The 23,697-nt window shown below is 34.0% G+C and overlaps 1 protein-coding gene across 1 annotated transcript; it reads right to left on the minus strand.

The window, feature by feature from the left end:
• Nucleotides 1–3,229: 3,229 nt before the first annotated feature.
• Nucleotides 3,230–3,637, minus strand: LOC134255636 (uncharacterized). The gene has a single exon (XM_062738155.1). The coding sequence runs from the start codon at nucleotides 3,635–3,637 to the stop codon at nucleotides 3,230–3,232; it is 408 nt and encodes a 135-aa protein (XP_062594139.1).
• Nucleotides 3,638–23,697: the final 20,060 nt, after the last annotated feature.

Below are 23,697 nucleotides of genomic sequence, written 5' to 3' on the forward strand. Positions count from 1 at the left end.
ATTCTTTACAATATTCTTTTAACTCCTGATATATTTTTGTAGATCTGAGCCAACTGTAGATACAATATCATTGGAAAAGTAAGTATGCATTTAAGCTGTATATAACAGCATTACTAAAGCAGTGTAATGAACAATACCATCATCTTTCAAAAGGTACACATCACCATATGAAAACATGTTTATTGTGTTTTGATTATAAGAATGTTTTTGTCATCTTATATTATCATTCATTGAATGACAGTACCGGTGAAACACAAGATGGGGATGGTGGACTGATTGCCGGAATCATCATAGTGCTACTACTTGTAGTCGTCTTCCTTGTAGCGCTTTACTTTCTGTATAAGAGGAACAATTGGGGCTGCAGAAAAAGTTTAACAAGTAAAAAGGAAACCGCAGTATTTTAATCTATTTATTTCTATATTTTATGCAATATCTTGTAATTGAAAAAAACACGTTACTATTAAGTAAGACTTTATCAATAAATTTTAGGCATAAACAAAATATATAAATAACCATACAATATATGGTAAATTGTGAGATTGAAAAGCAAAAAGCTTTTTATCTTTTTTTCCAGATAAATAATACTTTAAAGAGACCTAGAAGCAGATTTGAAGTTAATATTTTATCGTATTTTCTGTATAATATCACGACTTATATATTTCAATAGCTTTTCACACGAAAATATAAAAAACATCTTTTTTCAGCAATTTTGTTGTGTATTAAAGAGAAATATTAAAACGATAATACAGAAAATTCAGAGTAAATATATTCGAAAGCAAAACACATGACTATTATCGTCAGACCGTGCTCAGTACAAAGTTATACAAATTGAATACACCCGTGAAACATAAACTCTTTTTTGTGAACAGTGCACGAGCTCTGTTATTGTTAATGTTTAAGATTGGAAATAAGATTTGTATTATATTTTCTTGTGTTTCAGAGATGCTATTGCAATATATAAGTCGTAACATTTCTTTTTTTAACACAAATTTTGTAAGTTTGAAAATTTGAGAAAAGTATATTTATAACATCAAATCTGTGTCTACTTGTATGTACCCTTAAAGGTAAACAACAAATTATGTGAATTAAGTTCAATTTTAGATCGATTTGGCCTATTCCATACTCAGAGAGAAGAAAGTGCCATAACAACAGGTAATTAATTATTGGGTATCACACACAATAAATTTCACCCCGTGGGGATCCGGGTTAGAATAGGTCCTCAGTACCCCCTTGCTTGTCGTAAAAGGCGACTAAATGGGGCGGTCCTTCGGATGAGACCGTATAAACCGAGGCCCCGTGTCACAGCAGGTGTGGCACGATAAAGATCCCTCCCTGCTCAAAGGCCTTAAGTGCCGAGCATAGGCCTAAATTTGCAGCCCTTCACCGGCAATGGTGACGTCTCCATATCAGTGAAATATTCTGGAGAGGGACGTTAAACAGTATACAATCAATCAATCAATCACAATAAATTTCTATCAATGAATGATGAAAATTTCTAATTTAAGATATTTAATTACAATAGGGTCTGGCAGTCTATTAAATAAAGAAAATACATAAATATCCATACCATGAAAAACAAGATTTAAATCTCTTGATCTTTTTACGGGTTTAAATATATCACCCCCACCCCCAAACCCCCTCCCCAAAAAATAATTTAAAGTATGATTATCAATTTAAAACTTTTATCCTATATCATGCTGAGAAGATAATTATTAAGCCTATTAATATATACTTTTGTGCTTATATTTATGACTTAACATGACGCGTTTGCATTATTACAGTGTATTTAAGCCAGCAGGGTTAAAGCGGAACACGACTAATAAATAGGCATACGCCATTTTCGATATCAACACCAAGGAATACTCTTCGCGTACATTATATCTGACTGCTTTAATGTTACGGGTATCAGCGTGGAATGGCGATCGACACGTGTTTGTGCTGGGTATCTTGCGTTACTCTGTGTTCCTCCATCGTGTTCATGTACTTTTTCGCCCTATAAATATAGTCCTGCTAGACACGTTATTACATATAAGCACATAGTTATGTTGAATAAGGCTGTCTCTTCCAAAATTATGAATTTCACGGCCCCAGGGTCAGGGATTCCTAGTTGCTATGGCGGGGCTATATAGATTATATTGTGAAAATGCATTATTTCTATAAAAAATTTCTACTTTGCTCCTGAGTATTTAATAAACAAACCAAATACATAGTTATGTTGATTAAGGCTGCCTCTTTTAAAAATTGTGAATTTCATGGTCCCAGCGTCAGGGGTTCTGGTGTTAGGGAGGGGCTCTATTAATTATACAGTAAATACATAAATTCTTTGAAAATCTTCTTCTCTGCTCCTGGGTATTAAACAAACTAACCAAGAACATAGTTATGATGAGAAAGAATGTCTCCTCCCAAATTGTGAATTTCATGGCCCCTGGGTTGGTGATACTTTGGGTGAGGGTGGTTGATTATAGTGAAAATGCATAATTTCTTTGAAAATCTTCTTTGCTCCTGGGTATTTAATAAACAAACCGAATACATAGTTATGTTGAATAAGACTGCCTCTTCCAAAATGCTGAATTTTATTGCCCCTGGGTTGGAGGTTCTGGTGTTAGGGCAGGACTCTATTAATGATATAGTGAAAATGCATAAATTCTTTAAAAATCTCCTCCTCCGCTCCTGAGTATTATACCAAATGAATGAACTATGTACATAGTTATAATAATAATAATAATAATAATATATGAATTTATAAAGCGCTAAATATTAATAAGTTAACTCTAAAGCGCTGTACAATAAAACGCAAGTAAACATAATTTAAAAGCTATGAAAACTTATATAAAATATTAACACATACTCATATATGTGTTCGAAATTATAACATTAATTAAAACACTAAAATTACACACAAAAAACAATTACACCATTAATAAATCTCAGTAAAGGAGCATCATTTGTGATTTATGATTTGCTGCTAAAAATAGAGCACCTGATAATTAAAAAGCTATTAGCCCCTTCACGATTACTGCGGTACTACTCTTCTGCAGGGCAAAATAATAACGTTTGGCGAAGTTTTTGTTGATAGATAATTAAATGACGTATATAAGACAATTACTTTTACGTCATATTTCGCCAAATTATATCATTTTGCCCTGCAAAAGAGTAGTACCGCAGTTATCGTGAAAGGGTCTATTCTATAAAAATGTGACTTTAATTGTCTTTTGTAAATATCCAGGGACTAGGCCTGCTTTATGTCATTAGGAAGGTAGTTCCACAAAAATGCTGCTGCCCAACCAAGTCGACGTTCGCCATATGTCTTCGTCCTGATCTTAGGAACAACTAACCGTGATGTTGACTCAGATCGCAGTGATCTGGTACATGTAGGCTTGTATTCCATTATAAGAGCTTTGATATAAGATGGAGCTAACCCGTGTAAGGATTGGTAGAAATATGTCAAGATTTTATATTGTGGACGAAAAGAAACGGGTAGCCAATGAAGATCAGCTAGGATAGGTGTAATATGCTCCCGTTTCGATGATCTTGTAACTAAACGAGCTGCCGTGTTCTGGACTAGTAAGGCCTTTGAGACTCCATATAGAAGGCAGTTCCCATAGTCCAGTCTGGCAGTGATAACGGCATTCACCATGGTCTTGCAGGCTTCTTTTGTAAGAAAGCGCCGTATGCGTCCAATATTGCTTATTCGGAAATAGCATGTCTTGACGACCAAGGATACCTGTTTTCTCCATAGTAAGGTGTTGATCGAAAAATGCCCTTAGATTTTTTACACATGGCACGCTTTCAATGATATTATCACCAACTTTTAGTTGTAATGTTGGCAGATGCTTCTGGTGTTGCTTTGTGGTGGTATTATACCAATATTCTATTCTATTATATGTAATATTACATATTAATGATAATGAAAGTTCCCTCCGCAGTAGTGTTAAGGCTTACTGTGGAAAATCAACGGAATATAGATGTGCCAAAAAAACGTGACCTTTTATAAACTGAATTAATTCTTATAAAGCTGTTTTATATCACATAACTTATATACTTACTGAAATAACATAGTACAACCCACTTTGTACTGAATTAAGTTTGGTTCCAGCGATGGAAAGTCACGTGATAAATGCATAGTGCGTGTACTGAATGGAGGTCATGAACAAATTTCAATATCACCAGGGCACACCCTAGTTAAAGCAATATGAGCTGCATTTTTGAAAATTTTATTTTGGTGGTAAAAGGTATTATTATGATCTGTATGTAATCTAAAACCTTAAGATCAATAAGACCAAAATAAAGTTTAAAAATGTTTCAGGAGAAATATTTCTGTACAACCAAATATACAGTATTATATAAGAAATCATTATTGTACAGGATGACAATTCAATTTTGCTTCAATCAAAGCTTATAAAAAGTTCTTCGATAGCAAATATGAACAACAGAAGTTTATTTTTCTGTCATTGAAATATTCAATTACAAATTTGCAACGTTTTTTCCTGATGTCAAACATGCTGCTTATATTGCTTTGAAATTAAAAAAAATTAGTCATTAATCGTTTATGCATTCTTTTTACTTTCTGGAAAGTGCTGCTGCTTTCAATAGAATTCGCAATTTACTAGTTAAAAGTTCATGTAATTGAGCTCATGTCGAAATATGCTTGACCTTTACCAAATATTTTATGTCCTCATTAAGAAACCCTCTGGATCTAAAGAAAGCAGCAGCACTTTTCAAGTTAGGGAAATACCCTTTATCTATATACAAAAAATTGTCAAAATCTATTAAATGTATGCCCTTGCGAAAAGGCGAATAAATTTGACACTTCGGTGTTAACATGTCAAACCTATACACAAAAACACGGTAAAATTAATCAAATACATTCTCTCGATAATTAATGAGTAATCGCACTAAACAAAGGTTTTACATTGGTGTTAATAGCCCATCTAAAATCTGTAATAAATATTCAGTTTAATATTGAAATGCATTTTTCACTGTAAAATAATTTTTTTATCTGCTTCACACAGCACATGAATTATTCATTTTTAAATAACGTCATGACGACAACTTCCTCGCGATCAGTGATTGTTTATAACCTGTTATGTGGGATTTAACTAGCAACGTTTTTAATGCATTGATAAGTGTTAATGGTGTTTAAATGCTAATATAGTTTTAAGTTGCAAATAGTTTCATTTTCTGGTATTATGAGGAATGACGTTTTGTGTGATGTCACCTTAAACATTTCTCGTATAAATTAGGCCCCGCCCCCTTTTTCTAGCCTCAACAATGCTGCGTCTTCCAAAATGGTCAATTTCAGGGTCCCTGGGTCAGGGTACCTGGGGCGGGGGTAAGGTTACATAGTCTGAAAATAAACAAATGCTTTGAAATCCGCTTTTTGGTATTAAACAACCATTAATGATGACATAAAATTTATGATAGAATTTTCAGAATTTTGAAATATGTGCCCCCAGGGTCATTGGTTCCTGTTAGGCGGGGTGCAAAACTGATTATAAAGTGGAAATGCATTTTCTCTTTGTTACTCTGATCTACCTCTGGGTATTAAGTAACCAAAGTAAGCAAGCTAAGTGTAGAGTTATGATAAGCAATAATGCCTCTTTCAAAATGTTGAATTTCATGGCCTTTGATATAAAACACGAACCAATTCAATTGTTGGAAAGTTGTTACATGATACTCAGGTTACCTATTGGGCCCGTGAGCCTATTGTTATATAATACTCTGTTTTTAGCTCACCTGAGCCGAAGGCTCAAGTTAGCTTTTCTGATCAAATTTTGACCGTTTTTTTTTTTAGCTCTACTGGTCAGAGACCAGAAGAGCTTATGCGATAGTAATGCGTCCGGCGTCCGTCCGTCTGTCTGTCTGTCTGTCCGTCTGTCTGTAAACAATTTTTCAAAACGCTACTCCTCCTACAGTTTTTGTCTGATTTCAATATAACTTGGCACACAAGTAGACTACACTTAGATACATAAAATAGTGCATCGGTTTTTGATTTCGATGAACGATGTTGCCATGGTTACTAAAAATAGAATTTTCTGAGAAATTCCTTTTAAACGCTACTCCTTCGACAGTTTTAGTCTGATTTCAATATAACTTGGCACACAAGTAGACTACACTAAGATACATAAAATAGTGCATCGGTTTTTGATTTCGATGAACGATGTTGCCATGGTTACTAAAAATAGAATTTTCTGTGAAATTCCTTTAAAACGCTACTCCTTCTACAGTTTTAGTCTCATTTCAATATAACTTGGCACACAAGTAGACTACACTAAGATGCATAAAATAGTGCATCAGTTTTTGATTTCGATGAGCGGTGTTGCAATGGTTACTAAAAATAGAATTTTCTGAGAAATTCCTTTAAAACGCTACTCCTTTTACAGTTTTGGTCTGATTTCATTATCACTTGGCACACAAGTAAACTACACTAATTTACATATAATAGTGCATCGGTTTTTGATTTCAATGAATGGTGTTGCCTTGGTTACTAAAAGTAGAATTTTCTGTGGAATTCCTTTAAAATGCTACTCCTTCTACAGTTTTGGTCTGATTTCAATATAACTTATCACACAAGTAGACTACACTAAGATACATAATTCTGTGCATCGGTTTTTGATCAGTACAAACCAGTAGAGCTACAGTCTCGACAGAGACTTCTGGTTTTTGGTCGTCTTTGTCGTTGGCGTCGTTGTTGTCGTTGTCGTTGTTGTAAACTTTTAACATTTTCATCTTCTTCTCAAGAACCGCTGGACCAATATCAATCAAACTTGCTACAAAGTATCCCTGTGTAAAGGAGATTCAAGTTTGTTCAAATGAAGAGCCAAGCCTTCTTCCAAGGGGAGATAATTATGAATTAGGGAAAAATTAATGGCATTATCTTCTTCTCAAAAACCACTGGGCCAGGAAAGATGGGGCCACAATGGGCAATCAAATTTTTACAGGAATATATAGGAAAATGCTTTCAAAATCTTCTTCTTAATACTGAATAGCCATTGGTACAGGAAAGATGAAACTCATGTTGAATCATTCTCAGGTAGTGTACATTCAAATTTTTTTCAAATCATGACCCCCGGAGGTAGGGTGGGACCACAATGGTCGATCAAAAGTTTCCATAGGAATACATAGGAAAAATCAATCTCCTATGCAGAGTTGTCGTTCGTTCCTCTCTCAGACACCTCTGCAATGGGCTCACGTCAAGATTTTTGAAATAATGTATAAAAAGTAATATTTGCAGGATTGTTTCAAATTAAATTAATAGTTCTGGATTAATTTAGTAAATATCTATCTGAAAAGTCAGACACAAACATATAAATTGAATTATAATGAATTAAAACAAACACACTATTTCTCGTGTTTATCACTGTGATACATACGAGCCAACGACAGAGGTGAATGTATGAGCCGATGGTAGAGAGTGAGGAAAAATACCTTTTTCTAAAGAATAAAAAAACCATGATTAGTGACATTTATATTTAAGTATCCTCAGGTAGTGTAGAATTAAATGTGTTCAAATCATAACCTCCAAGGGTAGGGAAGGATCTCAATGATGGATCAAAAGTTGTACATAGGAAAATAAAGGGAAAATACTCAATACCAGAAAAGCTATGATAAGTCATATTGACATGTAAGCACCTTTATGTATTGAAGATTTAAATTTGTTCAAATTCATGCTTACCCTTTGGGGCAGGGAGTGAAACAATGGGGAGTCAAATTCAAATTATTAAAAAGTAATATATACAAACAAATTGTTAAAAAAATCTATAAGAATCTTTTTCTCAAGAACTTTCTTAAGAAGTTATATGCAGACTTGATATGGAGGCATTCTCAAGTAGTATTAGAATTCAAGCCTCCCCCCAACCCCAACCTCTCAGTAATTTTCTTCAATTCAGGATTGCCACTTTTCCTAAGGATTAAGAATAAAGTTAAGATTTGTGAAAGTGCAAGGATGTGTCAATCAAACCCGCCAAAAAATTTAAAGTTTTAATAACTTTTAAATGAAATAAGATTTTTAATTAATTTTTATGTGAAATGCTATTAAAATATATAAGTCGTGATATTATACAGAAAAAAAATGAGGAAATATTAACTTCAAATCTGTGTCCAAGTACCTTTAAAAAAACCCACCTTCACTCTAAAAACACTATCACATGATAAACCACCTTTACATAAAAAACCCCCTTTACATGAAATAACCTCAGCATAATATAATAAAGCATCACCTTCATATGAAATGACCACAGCATAATATGATAAAGCACCACCTTCATATGAAATAAACATAGCATGATTATAATAAAGCACTATCTTCACATGAAATAGCCACATCAGACAGCTATGGCCTTCCATAATTGCGCTTCACAACATAACAATACGGCGGCCCGTTCGTGCAGTATAAATGCAGTTTTACTCGAAATTTATTCGTTTCAAATTTAAATATAAGGGATAAACAACAATGTTAAAAAGTTCATTGGGAAATGAACTTAGTTGATACGTGATCAAATCTACTGAGATGCCCTTCGGGCTTTACAGAATTTGATCATGTGACCGAGTTCATTTCCAAGAGAACTTCTCAGGATATACGATCCTTAGCCAGGAAGGATAACTCTTTACATAATTATTCAATTAAAAAAAGCTCTTAATTAAGCCTGAAATGCAATCTTTTTGTGCAACAATTTTCATTTTATATGTTTTAATATGAATAAAGACTCTTTGAAGTCTTAGAAACGGTCTTATTAAAAATTTGACTTCTGTACCCAATGAAATGCAAAATAATATGCATATTTATAGAGATAACAAATTTCCTATAGCTATCATCTAACCTCAGATACGTTTTTAACGTAGAACCTACGTCATATGACATCATATCTATGAAAGCGTTTAGCCATTGTTAGATCCATTATGAATATGACGTCATAATTGATTTATTGTTACTTTTCCCCGTACTTTACAGCCTCAATAAATAAAAAAATTCTAAAAGAAAATAATGCATTTTCATATTCATGGAATTAAATCATGCCAAAAAATATTTATACATGTATTAAATTTATGTATTTATGGTTATAAAGACAATTAAATTAAATTTTTTCTTATTATTAACTTATTCGTGAGTAATAATGCTCATATAATACAGTTAAGTTAATAATGTCTATAAACGACAATGTTTAACATCTAATAACAAGGAAACATATCATGTGCTTTTAACAGATTGATAAGCGAGTGCTAATTTATCATTTTTTAAATGTTAGAAAATCATAAGACAATGACAAAGACTTTTCCGACATAGGTTCTACCTTAAGCAAAATATGAAATTAAAAGTGATCTCTGAAGTCTTACATTTATAGTATATAAACATTTTAAACTATGTTTTATGATAATTGAACAAATATAATAAGAACTAAAGTACCGCAAAAGTATGAAAAACATGCAATTTTCTCCAAATGCCTTGTTAAATATATTTAAGAAATAAGGTATCATTTTTAGCTCACCTGAGCCGAAGGCTCAAGTGAGCTTTTCTGATCACATTTTGTCCGGCGTCCGTCTGTCTGTCTGTCTGTCCGTCTGTCTGTAAACTTTTCACATTTTCGACTTCTTCTCAAGAACCGCTGGGCCAATTTCAACCAAACTTTCAAAAAGTATTAGGGAGAGGGCGTTATAAGTATTCAGTACTTGTGCTCAATCCCTTTGTAATTATATTACAATAAAATATGTTCAAATCAAAGTATCCTTGGGTGAAGGGAATTCAAGTTTGTTCAAATAAAGGGCCACGCCATCATTCAAGAGGAGATCATTGGAAATTAATGAAAATTTGGTGGCATGTTTTAAAAATCTTCTTCTCAAGAACCACTGTGCCAGGAATGATGAAACTTATGGGGAAACATCCTCAGGTAGTGTAAATTCAAATTTGTACAAATCATGACCCCCGGGGGTAGGGCGGGACCAAAATGGCCGACCAAAGTTTTACACAAAAAAATACAGGAAATTTCTTTAAAAATCTTCTTCTCAAGAATAGCAAAGCCATAATTAATCATATTTACATGGAAGCATCCTCAGGTAGTGTAGATTCAAGTTTGATCAAATCATGGCCCCGGGGGTAGGGCGGGGCAAAAATGGCAGACCAAAGTTTTGCATAGAAATATATAGGAAAATTCTTTAAAAATCTTCTTCTCAAGAAAAACAAAGCCATAATTGATCATATTGATATGGAAGCATCCTCAGGTAGTGTAGATTCAAATTTGTTCAAATCATGACCCCTGGGGTAGGGCGGGGCCAAAATGGACGACCAAAGTTTTACATAGAAATATATAGGAAAATTCATTAAAAATCTTCTTCTCAAGAATAACAAAGCCATAATTGATCATATTTATATGGAAGCAACCTCAGGTAGTGTAGATTCAAGTTTATTCAAATCATGACCCCCAGGGGTAGGGCGGGGAAAAAATGGCCGACCAAAGTTTTACATAGAAATATTTAGGAAAATTCTTTAAAAATCTTCTTCTCAATAATAGCAAAGCCATAATTGATCATATTTATATGGAAGCATCCTCAGGTAGTGTAGATTCAAATTTGTTCAAATCATGACCCCCAGGGGTAGGGCGAGCCAAAATGGCAGACCAAAGTTTTACATAGAAATATATAGGAAAATTCTTTAAAAATTTTCTTCTCAAGAATAACAAAGCCATAATTGATCATATTTATATGGAAGCATCCTCACGTAGTGTAGATTCAAGTTTATTCAAATCATGACCCCCAGGGTAGGGCGGGGCCAAAATGGCCGACCAAAGTTTTACACAAAAAAATACAGGAAATTTCTTTAAAAATCTTCTTCTCAAGAATAGCAAAGCCATAATCAATCATATTTACATGGAAGCATCCTCAGGTAGTGTAGATTCAAGTTTGATCAAATCATGGCCCCGGGGGTAGGGCGGGGCAAAAATGGCAGACCAAAGTTTTGCATAGAAATATATAGGAAAATTCTTTAAAAATCTTCTTCTCAAGAATAACAAAGCCATAATTGATCATATTGATATGGAAGCATCCTCAGGTAGTGTAGATTCAAATTTGTTCAAATCATGACCCCTGGGGTAGGGCGGGGCCAAAATGGACGACCAAAGTTTTACATAGAAATATATAGGAAAATTCATTAAAAATCTTCTTCTCAAGAATAACAAAGCCATAATTGATCATATTTATATGGAAGCAACCTCAGGTAGTGTAGATTCAAGTTTATTCAAATCATGACCCCCAGGGGTAGGGCGGGGAAAAAATGGCCGACCAAAGTTTTACATAGAAATATTTAGGAAAATTCTTTAAAAATCTTCTTCTCAATAATAGCAAAGCCATAATTGATCATATTTATATGGAAGCATCCTCAGGTAGTGTAGATTCAAATTTGTTCAAATCATGACCCCCAGGGGTAGGGCGAGCCAAAATGGCAGACCAAAGTTTTACATAGAAATATATAGGAAAATTCTTTAAAATTTTTCTTCTCAAGAATAACAAAGCCATAATTGATCATATTTATATGGAAGCATCCTCACGTAGTGTAGATTCAAGTTTATTCAAATCATGACCCCCAGGGTAGGGCGGGGCCAAAATGGCCGACCAAAGTTTTACGTAGAAATATATAGGAACATTCTTTAAAAATTTTCTTCTCAAGAATAGCAAAGCCATGATTGGTCATGGGGCTACTTTTGGATTTAAGCTTTTCAAGTATAAATAAATTCTGCTTTTTCCTAGCCACAGTGCTCAGGTGAGCGATGTAGCCCATGGGCCTCTTGTTAAACATCTATCGGGCTATAAATACGGGTTGGTCACGAGATTAAATTCCATAAAGCCCGAAGGGCTTTATGATGAATTTAATTTCGTACCAACCCGTATTTATAGCCCGATAGATGTTTTAAAATGACAACTTATTACTTATATATACATTTGTGACTTATTCATACTTTATATTTGCCTGATTGTAACTTTTAGCATGTGAAATGCATTATTTTTCAAACTCAACGGCAAGTATGTAATCCACTGAACGCGCGTCGACTCTTTATGACGTCACTGAGAAATTACGTCAAACGATTATCTATACGCACGTCTATGACCTCTTGACCTCGTACCTGTTTTTATACAGTTATAGATACACATTCCTTTCAGAAGTGTTATATAAAGGAAAACATTTGCAAATGTAAATATTTGTTGATAAATTTCAATTAGAAAATGCACTGCCGGTACTTTGATTCACATTTCCGGAAAATATATTTGAAATTTGATAATTTTCCCTATCTAATTTGGTTAACTTTAATGATGAACTTTAAAGAGAAATGCAAATCATTTTAAGATTTCACATATATATTTGTGACCATTCAGTTACCCAATCCCTGATTTTCATGACCTGAGAATCGGGCTACCTTAACTGTTTATTTCTTAAAAATGCCCGTGATATGTTAGGCTGAACCATAGCAGGACAGACTTCATTAAGTCCATACAGACATACTGTAAAAAAAAATTGAAGAAAGCATAAAATAGTAAGGTAAAGGTGATTTTAGTAAATCAAAGTTTCCGTAGGATAGAAGATTGAATTACTATTTCCCTTGATGCAACTGAAAAAATATCTCATTTAACCTTTTTCAAAATTTCAATAAATCAGTTTATAAAAAAATGACAACAAAATTATTGTTTGCATAAAAATTATCACGACAAATGCAAGGAAGGAACAAAAAACTTCTCAATATCAATGCACTGAAAACCTTTATTATTGAGCTATCACTGCTATACACACTATCGATATGTTAAATTTAAAACGACAACGAAACACACCTTTTTATGATCTCTTGATCTTCTCTCCAAGTTTTAAAATGTATAAAGTGTATTCGTGTCTATGAATAGCAATACACACTAAATAGTTTCAAAATCATGGTAAAATCTAGAGAGAGCGCCCAAATTTCTGCCGAATGCCAATCAAAAACGTCCTTGTTCTTTCTGTAAAATAAAACCACCATGTATATTACATACCATTCCCCCCAAAGTAGCATTCATAGTAAATCAATGATTGTATCTGTATGAATTCGATTTTGATATTTTTAAGATGAAGAACAAGCAGAAAATGAAGATAATTTTGGAAGGGAACGTTTGCTACCAATCAATACAGGCAATGATTCTCTGCTTTCAGGTACTATACGATCTATAATATTCACTTTAACAGTATGAAAATTCAAATTAATGTTAACCCTTAAAGTATCAGAGAATTTTCATTTACTCAGTCAAAGAGAAGTAGTTTAGCTATCAAATGTTTTACAATATAGGTACCATTTTTGAACGTACAGATGCCTAGGTCTAATTGCTAACTTTGTCTGAAAACAAAATGGTATTAAGTGTATTTGTAAGTTGTTTTCATAAAAAGCAAGACATTGATGGTTGTGATTTACTAGTACACTGTATATTGTTTTCTTGCCAGTGCATTTTCTCTGAAAGTGCACGTGTAAATGAGTGCAGTTCTGGGGAGGGGGTACTCCAGGTAATTCGGAGATCTTGTGTTGTTATCATACTATTGGTTACAACGATATTACCGAAATAAGTGTCTTTGAAGTTTATATAATATTTAAAAGTAGATGGAACAAAAAATAACGAAGTGAAGACAAACCTAGGTTAGGCTATAAAATACGAAAGGATCGCATACACACTTTTTCAAAAGGTTCGCTATTCATCTATTCGTTGGGCAATTCGCTGTTTGCTAAAATATATTCTCCTTATGTATTTTTTCAGAATTCCTCTCTAACGTTTAAAATCATCTTTAATAAAACCTTAATTTCATTTGTCATTGCCACATAAATTAAAACTGATATGACGATACCACCTAAAATAAAAAAAAAGAAAATTCTCATTATATTCAATGTCTCCTTCGCTCATCTGTCAAAGTCTTGTTTCTCCTTTGCATGGAGTTCGTCGATGTGTTTATTCTACATATAAGGATATTTTTTAAACCTTTCCAACAAAATAGTCCTTAGTTGAAAAGGACCATCTTCGGCATTTCGAACCCTATCGTCCGCTCCGTCCCACAGATGTGAGAAAAAGATGGACTTCATGCAGATTAGTCGAGTGGGTAAATGTGATTTTTTGCTAGAAAGTCTCGACAAACCCAGGCTATAATGGCCGAAGGTAAACACGCCGAAAAAAAATAAGCAAACGGCGTGCGCATGCGCCTGTGAGAGGTTTACACCCACGTAAAGTTGACCAGCTTAAGGATCCAAATCGTGCAATCGGTTTCTTTCAGTTTTATGATGAATGTAGTGATCTTGATACCTTCTCTATAGCAGTTTGTGGTAGTAAGGTGGCGATTATACAGGAGGCGTTGGACGAATAATTCGATCATGACGTGGCTTTGTTACGCGTCAACGTCATCGTCACGGTTGATTGAAAACCATTCATGGCCCTTTCTGACGACGGTTAAGACGTTCTAAGGGGTAAAAGATTTACTAGCGACTGTACAGCAAGCAGTAAAAAAAAGTTGGTGCATTGTTTTCTTATTAGGCAACGTAAAAGCCAGACCCCATGGAAATTCCGTGAACTGTTACAAGATTGAAAGAAATGCATTTCGCCTATAAATGCTGAAAATCAATGAACATATCTCAGGTGCATCAAATGGTACAAGAAGATAGTTGACAAACTTGTCATTATCAAGGTGCACGTGTTTTGGCTTTTTTTTTGGGCACTTTTCCGAAGTGAAGTTATATATTTCAGGGTTGAGTAATTCTGAACACTGATTTTTGTGCATAGTTACCAAAATTCTCAACTGATCAATTTTTGTAATGTTTGGTAATGCTTTTAAAAAAATGACACCTGTTTGACTACTACGGGCTAACAATAATCAAAATTCCACAGCATCTCATCTTGAATCAATGTAGAGAACTCACAAACAGTCTGTTTTTCATAGAAACTAAAAGACAGAGTGCTTTACATTGTCCTTTTGAAAAAGCTAGAAAGTTTTTTTTTATTGATGAACTGTAAAATACAAATCCAAGGCCGTAACTAGGCTCAAAATTTTAGAGAGGCAAGGGTGCTGGGCATTCCTAGTCTCAGACGGGGCAAGGGTAGTACCTCATGACGAGTGATTGAGGTTTCCAAGAGGAGGGAGGTCCTGAAACCTGGGTATTAGAAAATGAAAGATTAAATCTTATAAAGTTTTTACGTTTTGAATGGCACAGTGGTTAGAGCCTATGCTCTGAAGTCGCAGACTAAGGAATTGATCCTTTTACATCACGGGTTCGATTCCCACTGCGGGATGTAGAGACAGGTTCTTTGGATGAGACCGTAAAAACCGAGATCCTATGTCACAGTAAGTGATGGCACAAAAAAGGCCTCTCACTGTTCAATCATCTTCAGTAATCCTGAAAGTACAGATTTAAAACTTGCAGCCCTCCATCGGCAAGTGTTTCAATATGAATGAGAAATTCTTAGAAGGGGTGTTGATTAAATAATTGAACAATTTACAAAAGAAACATTTCGAATTAAATTTTACATGCGCTCGAAATGAAAATTAGGCACCTGGTGAGATGAAGGATTTACAGAATCAAAGTTGAAAATATTAATTTAGCACGAAGACACACATAAATACAATGTAAAACTTTTTCACTTTTAAAAAACCTCTAAAAAAATTAGTGAGGCATTTGCCTCACTTGCCTCAATGGTAGTTACGGCCTTGGTATATGTCCTTGTATTTTCACGTCATGTTGTATTATTTATTATAATATTGTACAATGTCTTAATAATTGTATTATTGTACATGTGTTTAGAGGGCCCCGAGGAAGACTAGTGCATTGCACCAATCGGGTTACCCTCTTTAAAAAAGTATTATTATTATTATTATTATATAATATTGTGACTATTATTGGTTATATTGTGCAAATTTGGTTTGAATTTTAATGTGCTTTATTGCTATATATTTCAGACTTTGAAGAATTATCAAGGCCAATGGATAAATATTGTCAAGTTTAAAGTCGATCTTTCATTTTAGCTATATAGTGGAGTCTTTGCCGCATATCGTGAGAAATGCAAAATCCCAGTCAACGAACAAGATGTACAGCATATATTTCTCTAAATTCAGAGACTGGTGTTCGAAGCATTCATTTACGGATTTTCCTGCATCAGTTTCTACTGTCGCTCTTTTTATGGGAGGTTTGGTGCAACAGAGGGTATCAACGTCGCTTCTGGTTCTACAGTACAAGTTGGACTCATGAATTTTCTTCAAATTTGAATCCATGCGAAGATAAGTTCCTGAAACTAGTGCTTGAAGGTGGAAGGCGCATGTTATCAAAACCTATCAGCAAAAAAGAATCTATCAATACAGATATATTACGTAAATTGATGGATTTTTCTTCCAAGGATCCTTCTTATGTGCTGAAATTAAGATCCTTCGTGATGTGTTTATTGGGATTTTCTGGTTTCTTTAGATTCAGTGAATTATCAAATATACGATTATGTGATATCAAATGGAAAAGTGCTCACATCGAAATTAATATTCCCAGAAGCAAAACGGATATCTACAGGAGAGGAAATTCGGTGATAATCGCAAAAACTTGAAACGATTTGTGTTCTGTGTTTTGGTTAAAGAAATACATCGACATGTTAGATATGGATAAGTCTTCCAATGATTACATGTTTACAGCTGTAAATTTTGTAAAATCTCTTAATAAATACAAAGCTTCAAATAAATCAAAACCTCTGTCAGGTACAAGAAAAAGGGAAATATTGTTGTCTTCTTTGAATAAAATTGGCTTTGACAGTTCTAAATTATTATGCTTTACACAGTTGACGTAGCGGCGGAGTTACAGCCGCTGTTAATAATTTAATGTGTCTGATCAATTGCTTAAAATACATGGTCGGTGGGTCACGGATATAGCCAAAGACGATTATATAAAAGACAATCTTGAAATTTTGGTTTCAATGAATCTTGGATGATAAAATTACTTTATTGCAACTACTGTCCTTTGTTTAATGCGATTTGTAACGAACGCAACAATCCTACAGTATTTTGGAGAGGACTTATATAGGCCATGCCTGATGTCCAATCCAATTATGTAAGCTTACTTTACATAATAAAATAATGTTTAAATTAATCCTACAGTATATTCTTTTTCTTTGTTTTTCAATAAATTAGTCAAGAAAATATTTATTTGCGGAGGAGTGAAACGAGGGAGAAAATAAATTTATTTCTTTACGTTTTTATTTCGGTATTCTCCGTGAAACTTCGTATCTAAAGAAACTGGTTTTTCATGCACGAGCGATTTAGCGCTCACTATAAATGCTTTTACCGGGGAATGTTCGATTAATGCGACGTTCGTTACAAAGAATCGCAAGTTGTTTTGTGTCTTTGGCTTTCCCTGCCCTCCCAGCCCTTGCATTGCTTATCTTGTAAACTTTATGAGTTTGATTTGTATGTTTTGAATAAAAATGCGATTTGTAACGAACGCAACAATCCTACAGTATATTCTTTTTCTTTGTTTTTCAATAAATTAGTCAAGAAAATATTTATTTGCGGAGGAGTGAAACGAGGGAGAAAATAATAACTGTTACATTAAGGTCAAACACAACGTAGTTTGAACTTTTTTTTTTGTCTTTTTCAATGGAGTTGAAGAGTTCCAATTCTTGAAGGAACTGTGTGTTATATTTTAATTTCTATATATGGTGTTGTACACTTCTTCTAAAACAATTTTGGATAAAAGAAACATCTACAATATATGTTTAGTATTTTTTATATATTTTTCTTTGAATTATCCAAATATTTTCATCAATTTTAATATCTTTTAAAAAACCCTGGTAATGCATGCTGATTTTTTGTCTTTGAACATTTGATGACACTATAATCTTAAATTAAGAAAATCTTGAAAATTTATCAGCAGGTAAGGTACGTTGCGTATGTCCTTAAATGTTTAGAGTTTATCCAGTCAATTTTTTTTAAAAACAGACTCAGGAGACTGGTAAAGGCTGAAAAATTTAGGTTTAATACCTACAAATCTGAGTAAATATCGACAAACTCATTGAGAAAAAAGGACATTAACGTTTTGAATTCATTGTCAGGAGACAAGGGGGAGAGGGGGTCCCCTGGTGATCCAGGACTTCAGGGCAAAACTGGCGATAAAGGCGACCCGGGACTCCCAGGGGGTAAGGGGAAACAAGGAATGAAGGGAGATATTGGTCCGAAAGGATTCAAAGGAATTCAAGGTGACATTGGTCCAAGGGGTCCAAAAGGGGATCAAGGACTAAGAGGTTCCAAAGGGGAATCAGGAATTAAAGTAAGTTATTTACAATAACCATGTTATCGGGTATTTATCAAGATTAAGCAAGATTTCTTTTTTTAAAATTTTATGTATTTATGACTTTTTGATTTGACGTGTTAAATGTATAATATTTCAATGCTAACCGAACAGGGGGAAAAGGGCGAAACCGGAGAACAAGGGAATCGTGGTCCGAAAGGAACCAAAGGATCGCCAGGAGAGAAGGGGATACCTGGAGAGACAGGTGGGCAAGGTCTGAAAGGAAGTAAAGGAGAGCCTGGGCCCCAGGGACCGGCAGGACCTGATAATGTTAAAGATGGCTGTGTCTGTCTCGGTATGTATAGGACTGTGTGTGTCGTAAAATATGTGCAAGATGTTGAACTTTAAGGTAGGATTCTTCTCTGGTTTCTGACTAGATGAAATATTCAATGTATATTTGCTGATATGTCTTATATATTTGGGTGAAAGAGATTTAAAAGACCATATTTTTCTTTCCTCATCACAATTGTACAACTTTAAATAGAAATGGTAAACTGTGTTTGAAAACTAGCATGGACTATATATTTGGCGGAATGGTGGCGTATGAAATTATCTTCTTTTCTGCCTCTCAAAATTATCATAGAACAATGAATTTAGTTATAATTTTTACACAATCAAAGACTTGAAGAATTCTTCAAATGTAAGCTAAATTAATAATCAGGGACTCAAGTTTTAAAATATATCAAATAAATATGATTTTCCGAACAGACAACAATTATATTAGCTTATAAAAGCATCCAGTCTAAGTACAGATATGAGCCAAAAATCCATAGAAAGTGTTTTTACTCTCTTATTAAACGATCAAAACTTTTTGTTTTTGTATCATTTTTTTTTATCTCTATATGACCTCTTTACCATATGTGAAAATAAGAAAAAGGAGATGGGTAAACATGACGAGAGATAAGCCCATAGCGCGACAAACATGAAGGTGAAAAATTAAATCTCAATTTTATCAAAATTTTCCTTAATATTTCACCTTACATTAGAGTATACTTTATGTAAAACCTCTACAACTTGCACAAATCTCATGAAAATTGAAGTTATTTGCCTATGAAATATTATACACACACGAAAGAGGACAAAACGAGTCATTTTTTCACACTATAACACTATTTTTCGTTATGAGTGGGTCTTCTCTCCATTTTTTTTAAAGGTAACCCTCAAAATTGGCATAAAAACATACATATTTTGGTTTCCAAAATTATGGAGCAATGACCCACTATACCTTAAAAATATAAGTTTATGACATAACTTTCGTATCTTTTCGAGAAATACTTGAAGTCCCTTAAGTCAATGGTCATATCACAAACATGATTTAAATGCCACACTTCATCAGGACTTGTGTAGCGTAGTGGTTAGCGTGCTAGTCTCATTAGCAAGGCCGTAACTAGGCTCAAATTTTTAGTGAGGCAAGGGTGTTGTGTATTCCTAGTCTCAGACGGGGCAAGGGTAGTACCTCGTGACCAGTTATTGAGGTTTCCAAGGGGAAGGAGGTCCTGAAACCTGGGTATTAGAAAATGAAAGATTAAATCTTATAAAGTTTTTACGTTTTGAATGGCACAGTGGTTAGAGCCTATGCTCTGAAGTCGCAGACTAAGGAATTGATCCTTTTACATCACGGGTTCGATTCCCACTGCGGGATGTAGAGACAGGTTCTTTGGATGAGACCGTAAAAACCGAGATCCTATGTCACAGTAAGTGATGGCACAAAAAAGACCTCTCACTGTTCAATCATCTTCAGTGAACCTGAAAGCCCAGTACAGATTTAAAACTTGCAGCCCTCCATCGGCAAGTGTTTCAATATGAATGAGAAATTCTTAGAAGGGGTGTTGATTAAATAATTGAACATTTTACAAAAGAAACATTTCGAATTAAATTTTACATGCGCTCGAAATGAAAATTAGGCACCTGGTGAGATGAAGGATTTACAGAATCAAAGTTGAAAATATTAATTTAGCACGAAGACACACATAAATACAATGTAAAACTTTTTCATTTTCAAAAACCTCTAAAAAAATTAGTGAGGCATTTGCCTCACTTGCCTCAATGGTAGTTACGGCCTTGAAATCATATACATATCTTTGTTGAAAGATAAATTGGATACTGGTTCATTTATTTACACCAATATACTTATTAGCTTCAACTAAATATCCAAGATTTACATTTGCCATGGACATATTAATTTTAGCAATTTGATCAAGACGTTCGCAGACTGTCCTTTTTCTTAAACACATTAATTTACAACTAAATTCAAAGTACTTAGTATATTATATCTTTACGTATTGGCATGTTTGCTCAGGAAAATCAAATGTATGTTATAATTGTTCAAAGTTGTTATAATAAGCTTTGCATTAAAAAAGTTAAGAAAAAAATGTTGACATGATAAAGTTGTATTTTTATTTTAGCTTGTAAAAATACATGTAGTAATCATAATGATATAAAAGGACAATATTTGGTAAGACCCCTTTTTGGTCCCTGATTTTAGTAGTCTTTCAGAATGATTCAACAGTTTATTCACAAAAGCTTGTTGTCGCCCCTGCACAAAATGAGTATTGGTTATAAGTTTTAGAATACACAGAGGTCATAGAGGGGTCAGAAAATAGGTCAACTTTGAATTTTCCCATTCTAATGCAAATTTTTATCGATTTACAGCATTTATATAGATTTAATACATGAGTATTAGATGTAATTTATGTGCAAAAATCTCAGATAGGCAAACGTGTGCTCTATGTTTTCCGAAGAGAAAAGTATTTCAAATATAATGAAATCCCACCAGAATTGAGGAAAATCGGGAAAATGTCATACATGTACTTCTGTACCCTGTAGTAGTAGCTTCCATGTAAACTTTGAATCCAAAAATCCAAATTAGTGCTGGTTTTAAAGCAAACATCATTTTTAGTTCTTAACAACAAACTATCACAATTTTACCAGTATTCTGATTTTTACATCAAATAAGAGGCCAGATTCGTCTGTTTCCTACCCTGTACTTTGTACATATTAAATTGTTCTGAGTGAGAATACTTTACTCTCTTTTGCACTTAATCCTTGAGACGTGCTATATCTATGAATATGATTTACTTCAATATCACTGTACAGTTGCATTTCAGTCCTTCTGTTAACCCCAATCTTTTTGAAATTGAGCTCTTTAGATCTAGCTGCCAGGTCTGTTGAAGAAATTTCAGTGTGATGGGGAGGGGGGGGGGTCCTCAACTAAAAAGTAATGTTTTGACTAGTAAAATCAATGTTTTATTAATATATTAGGGGACATGGCCATTGTAGATAAATTTATTGTATTGCATGATGTATATATTATTAGTTACATAGTCTTTTAGTGACAGGGTATGGGATGATACCTGGTTAGTAAATTTCATACCTGGCGAGGCGGAGCCGAGTCAGGTATGAAATTTACTAACCAGGTATCATCCCATACCCTGTCACTAAAGACTATGTAACGAATTTACCCCACCGATGAAACATTTACGTTTTATCTGTGGTTTATAAATGATTTTCTATGCTAAATGCTTCACCACGCTTATACTGTGCCTATTATGACGTCACGTTGTGTCTGTGACGTAATACATCGACCGGGTATAGATTTATAACTGACCGGGTATGGATTTGCAACTGACCGGGTATAGATAGTTTTCGATTGACCAAGAGTTACTTCCCGTTGGCCGCCATACTGGAGGTCCAAATGCTCATATTCCTTCATTGTTCAACCAATTTAAAATTTTTATATTTGCTATTTTGAATTAGAAATCATTATTTTTCTGAAGTATATAAATTTTTGGAAGCCTCCTTTATTTAAAAAAAATTATTTGAGAAAGATTTTCCACCAAATATTTCTGCTATATTTTCTTAAACTTGGTAAGACAAAGAGGGAAAATCACTGAGTCGACCTCCAATATGGCGGCCAACGGGAGGTAACTTTCGCTAAATTCAGGCCTATCGAAAACTATCTATAAGTAATCCACCGCCTTCACGTGACAGACTTCAACTAATCGTAAGCCAGGATTTCACGGAAAAATCAACAGAGGTGGGGTAATATTAGTTACATAGTCTTTTAGTGACAGGGTATGGGATGATACCTGGTTAGTAAATTTCATACCTGGCGAGGCGGAGCCGAGTCAGGTATGAAATTTACTAACCAGGTATCATCCCATACCCTGTCACTAAAAGACTATGTAACGAATTTACCCCACCGATGAAACATTTCCGTATATATACGGTAAATGGTTTTCTCTGCTAAATGCTTCATCACGCTTATCATGTGCCTATTATGACGTCACGTTTGTGTTTGTGACGTAATACATCGACCGGGTATAGATTAACAACTGACCGGGTATAAGTAATCCACTGTCTTCACGTGACAGACTTCAACCAATCGTAAGCCAGGATTTCACGGAAAAATCGACAGAGGTGGGGTAAATTGTATTCCCCTATCCACACACACATGGTTTCTTTCATGTCTGATTCATAGGTTGCTAAACATTATACAGTGATTCAAGAGAGTTAATCAAAGAATATGATATCACTTACTTTTGTTTGTGGTTTTCTTTCAATACACACTTGGGAAGGGGGTGGGTGGGTAGGAGGTGTTTTACAATGGTATTACAAAAAGATTTTTTTTTCCCTTCTGACAGCAAAGTCACTTATTGTGGGACTGATTAATAAAGATATTGTATTTTTCTTGATTTTTTCCTTCAAATATAAGGATAGCTTGACTGTATATCCTTGATGTTTAAGTAAGAGTAGGATACTCTTTAATTTTTTTAATGAGGAATATGAACCAGATACATTGTAGTTCGTGTACTTCTGTGACCTTTCTAATTAAATAGAAAAATAATATTGAATAGTTATTATATATTTCTGCATCTGAACAATCATTAAGTCCAGTATGTTATCATCAATGACAATTAATAAAAAACAAGATGTATATATCGTTTGTTTATATACGCTGTATGAAAACATAAAAGAACAACCTCATGTTTATTTTTCATACACTTTGTCATGGTAAGTGGCTTTACTAGAAACTCTAAATAAAAAAATAACTTGAACGTCTTTTTGTCTAAGACTTGGTCATGAATAGATAATTCAAACATAAATTCAGATATTTCATTAGATGTTATATAACACGACGCTATGGCATGTTGAAAATTGTTTGTAAACGGATTCGAGCAGATTATGCACTGGTATATATCTTTTTTCGATACAAGAGTACACAAATTTGCAATATACATGTACATAACAACTTGCATTTCTTTTGTTGAAAGAAGAATATTTTAAACAAGGAAATTCTATCGATCATATGTATATGTAATATATAGAGTACCTTTTAACGAGTGTATCTTCAGATATCAGACGAGGGGGCTTGTCCCCATTTTATAACCACACA

Source organism: Saccostrea cucullata, unplaced genomic scaffold (genome assembly GCF_032062105.1).
Source record: "Saccostrea cucullata isolate Sc308-1 unplaced genomic scaffold, CSIRO_AGI_Scuc_v1 ctg1343, whole genome shotgun sequence".
In the NCBI taxonomy this organism is placed as follows: Eukaryota; Metazoa; Mollusca; class Bivalvia; order Ostreida; family Ostreidae; genus Saccostrea; species Saccostrea cuccullata.

Coding starts and splice junctions, on each gene's coding strand:
- LOC134255636 (XM_062738155.1), bottom strand. CDS start 3,637: ATGGTGAATGCCGTTATCACTGCCAGACTGGACTATGGGAACTGCCTT.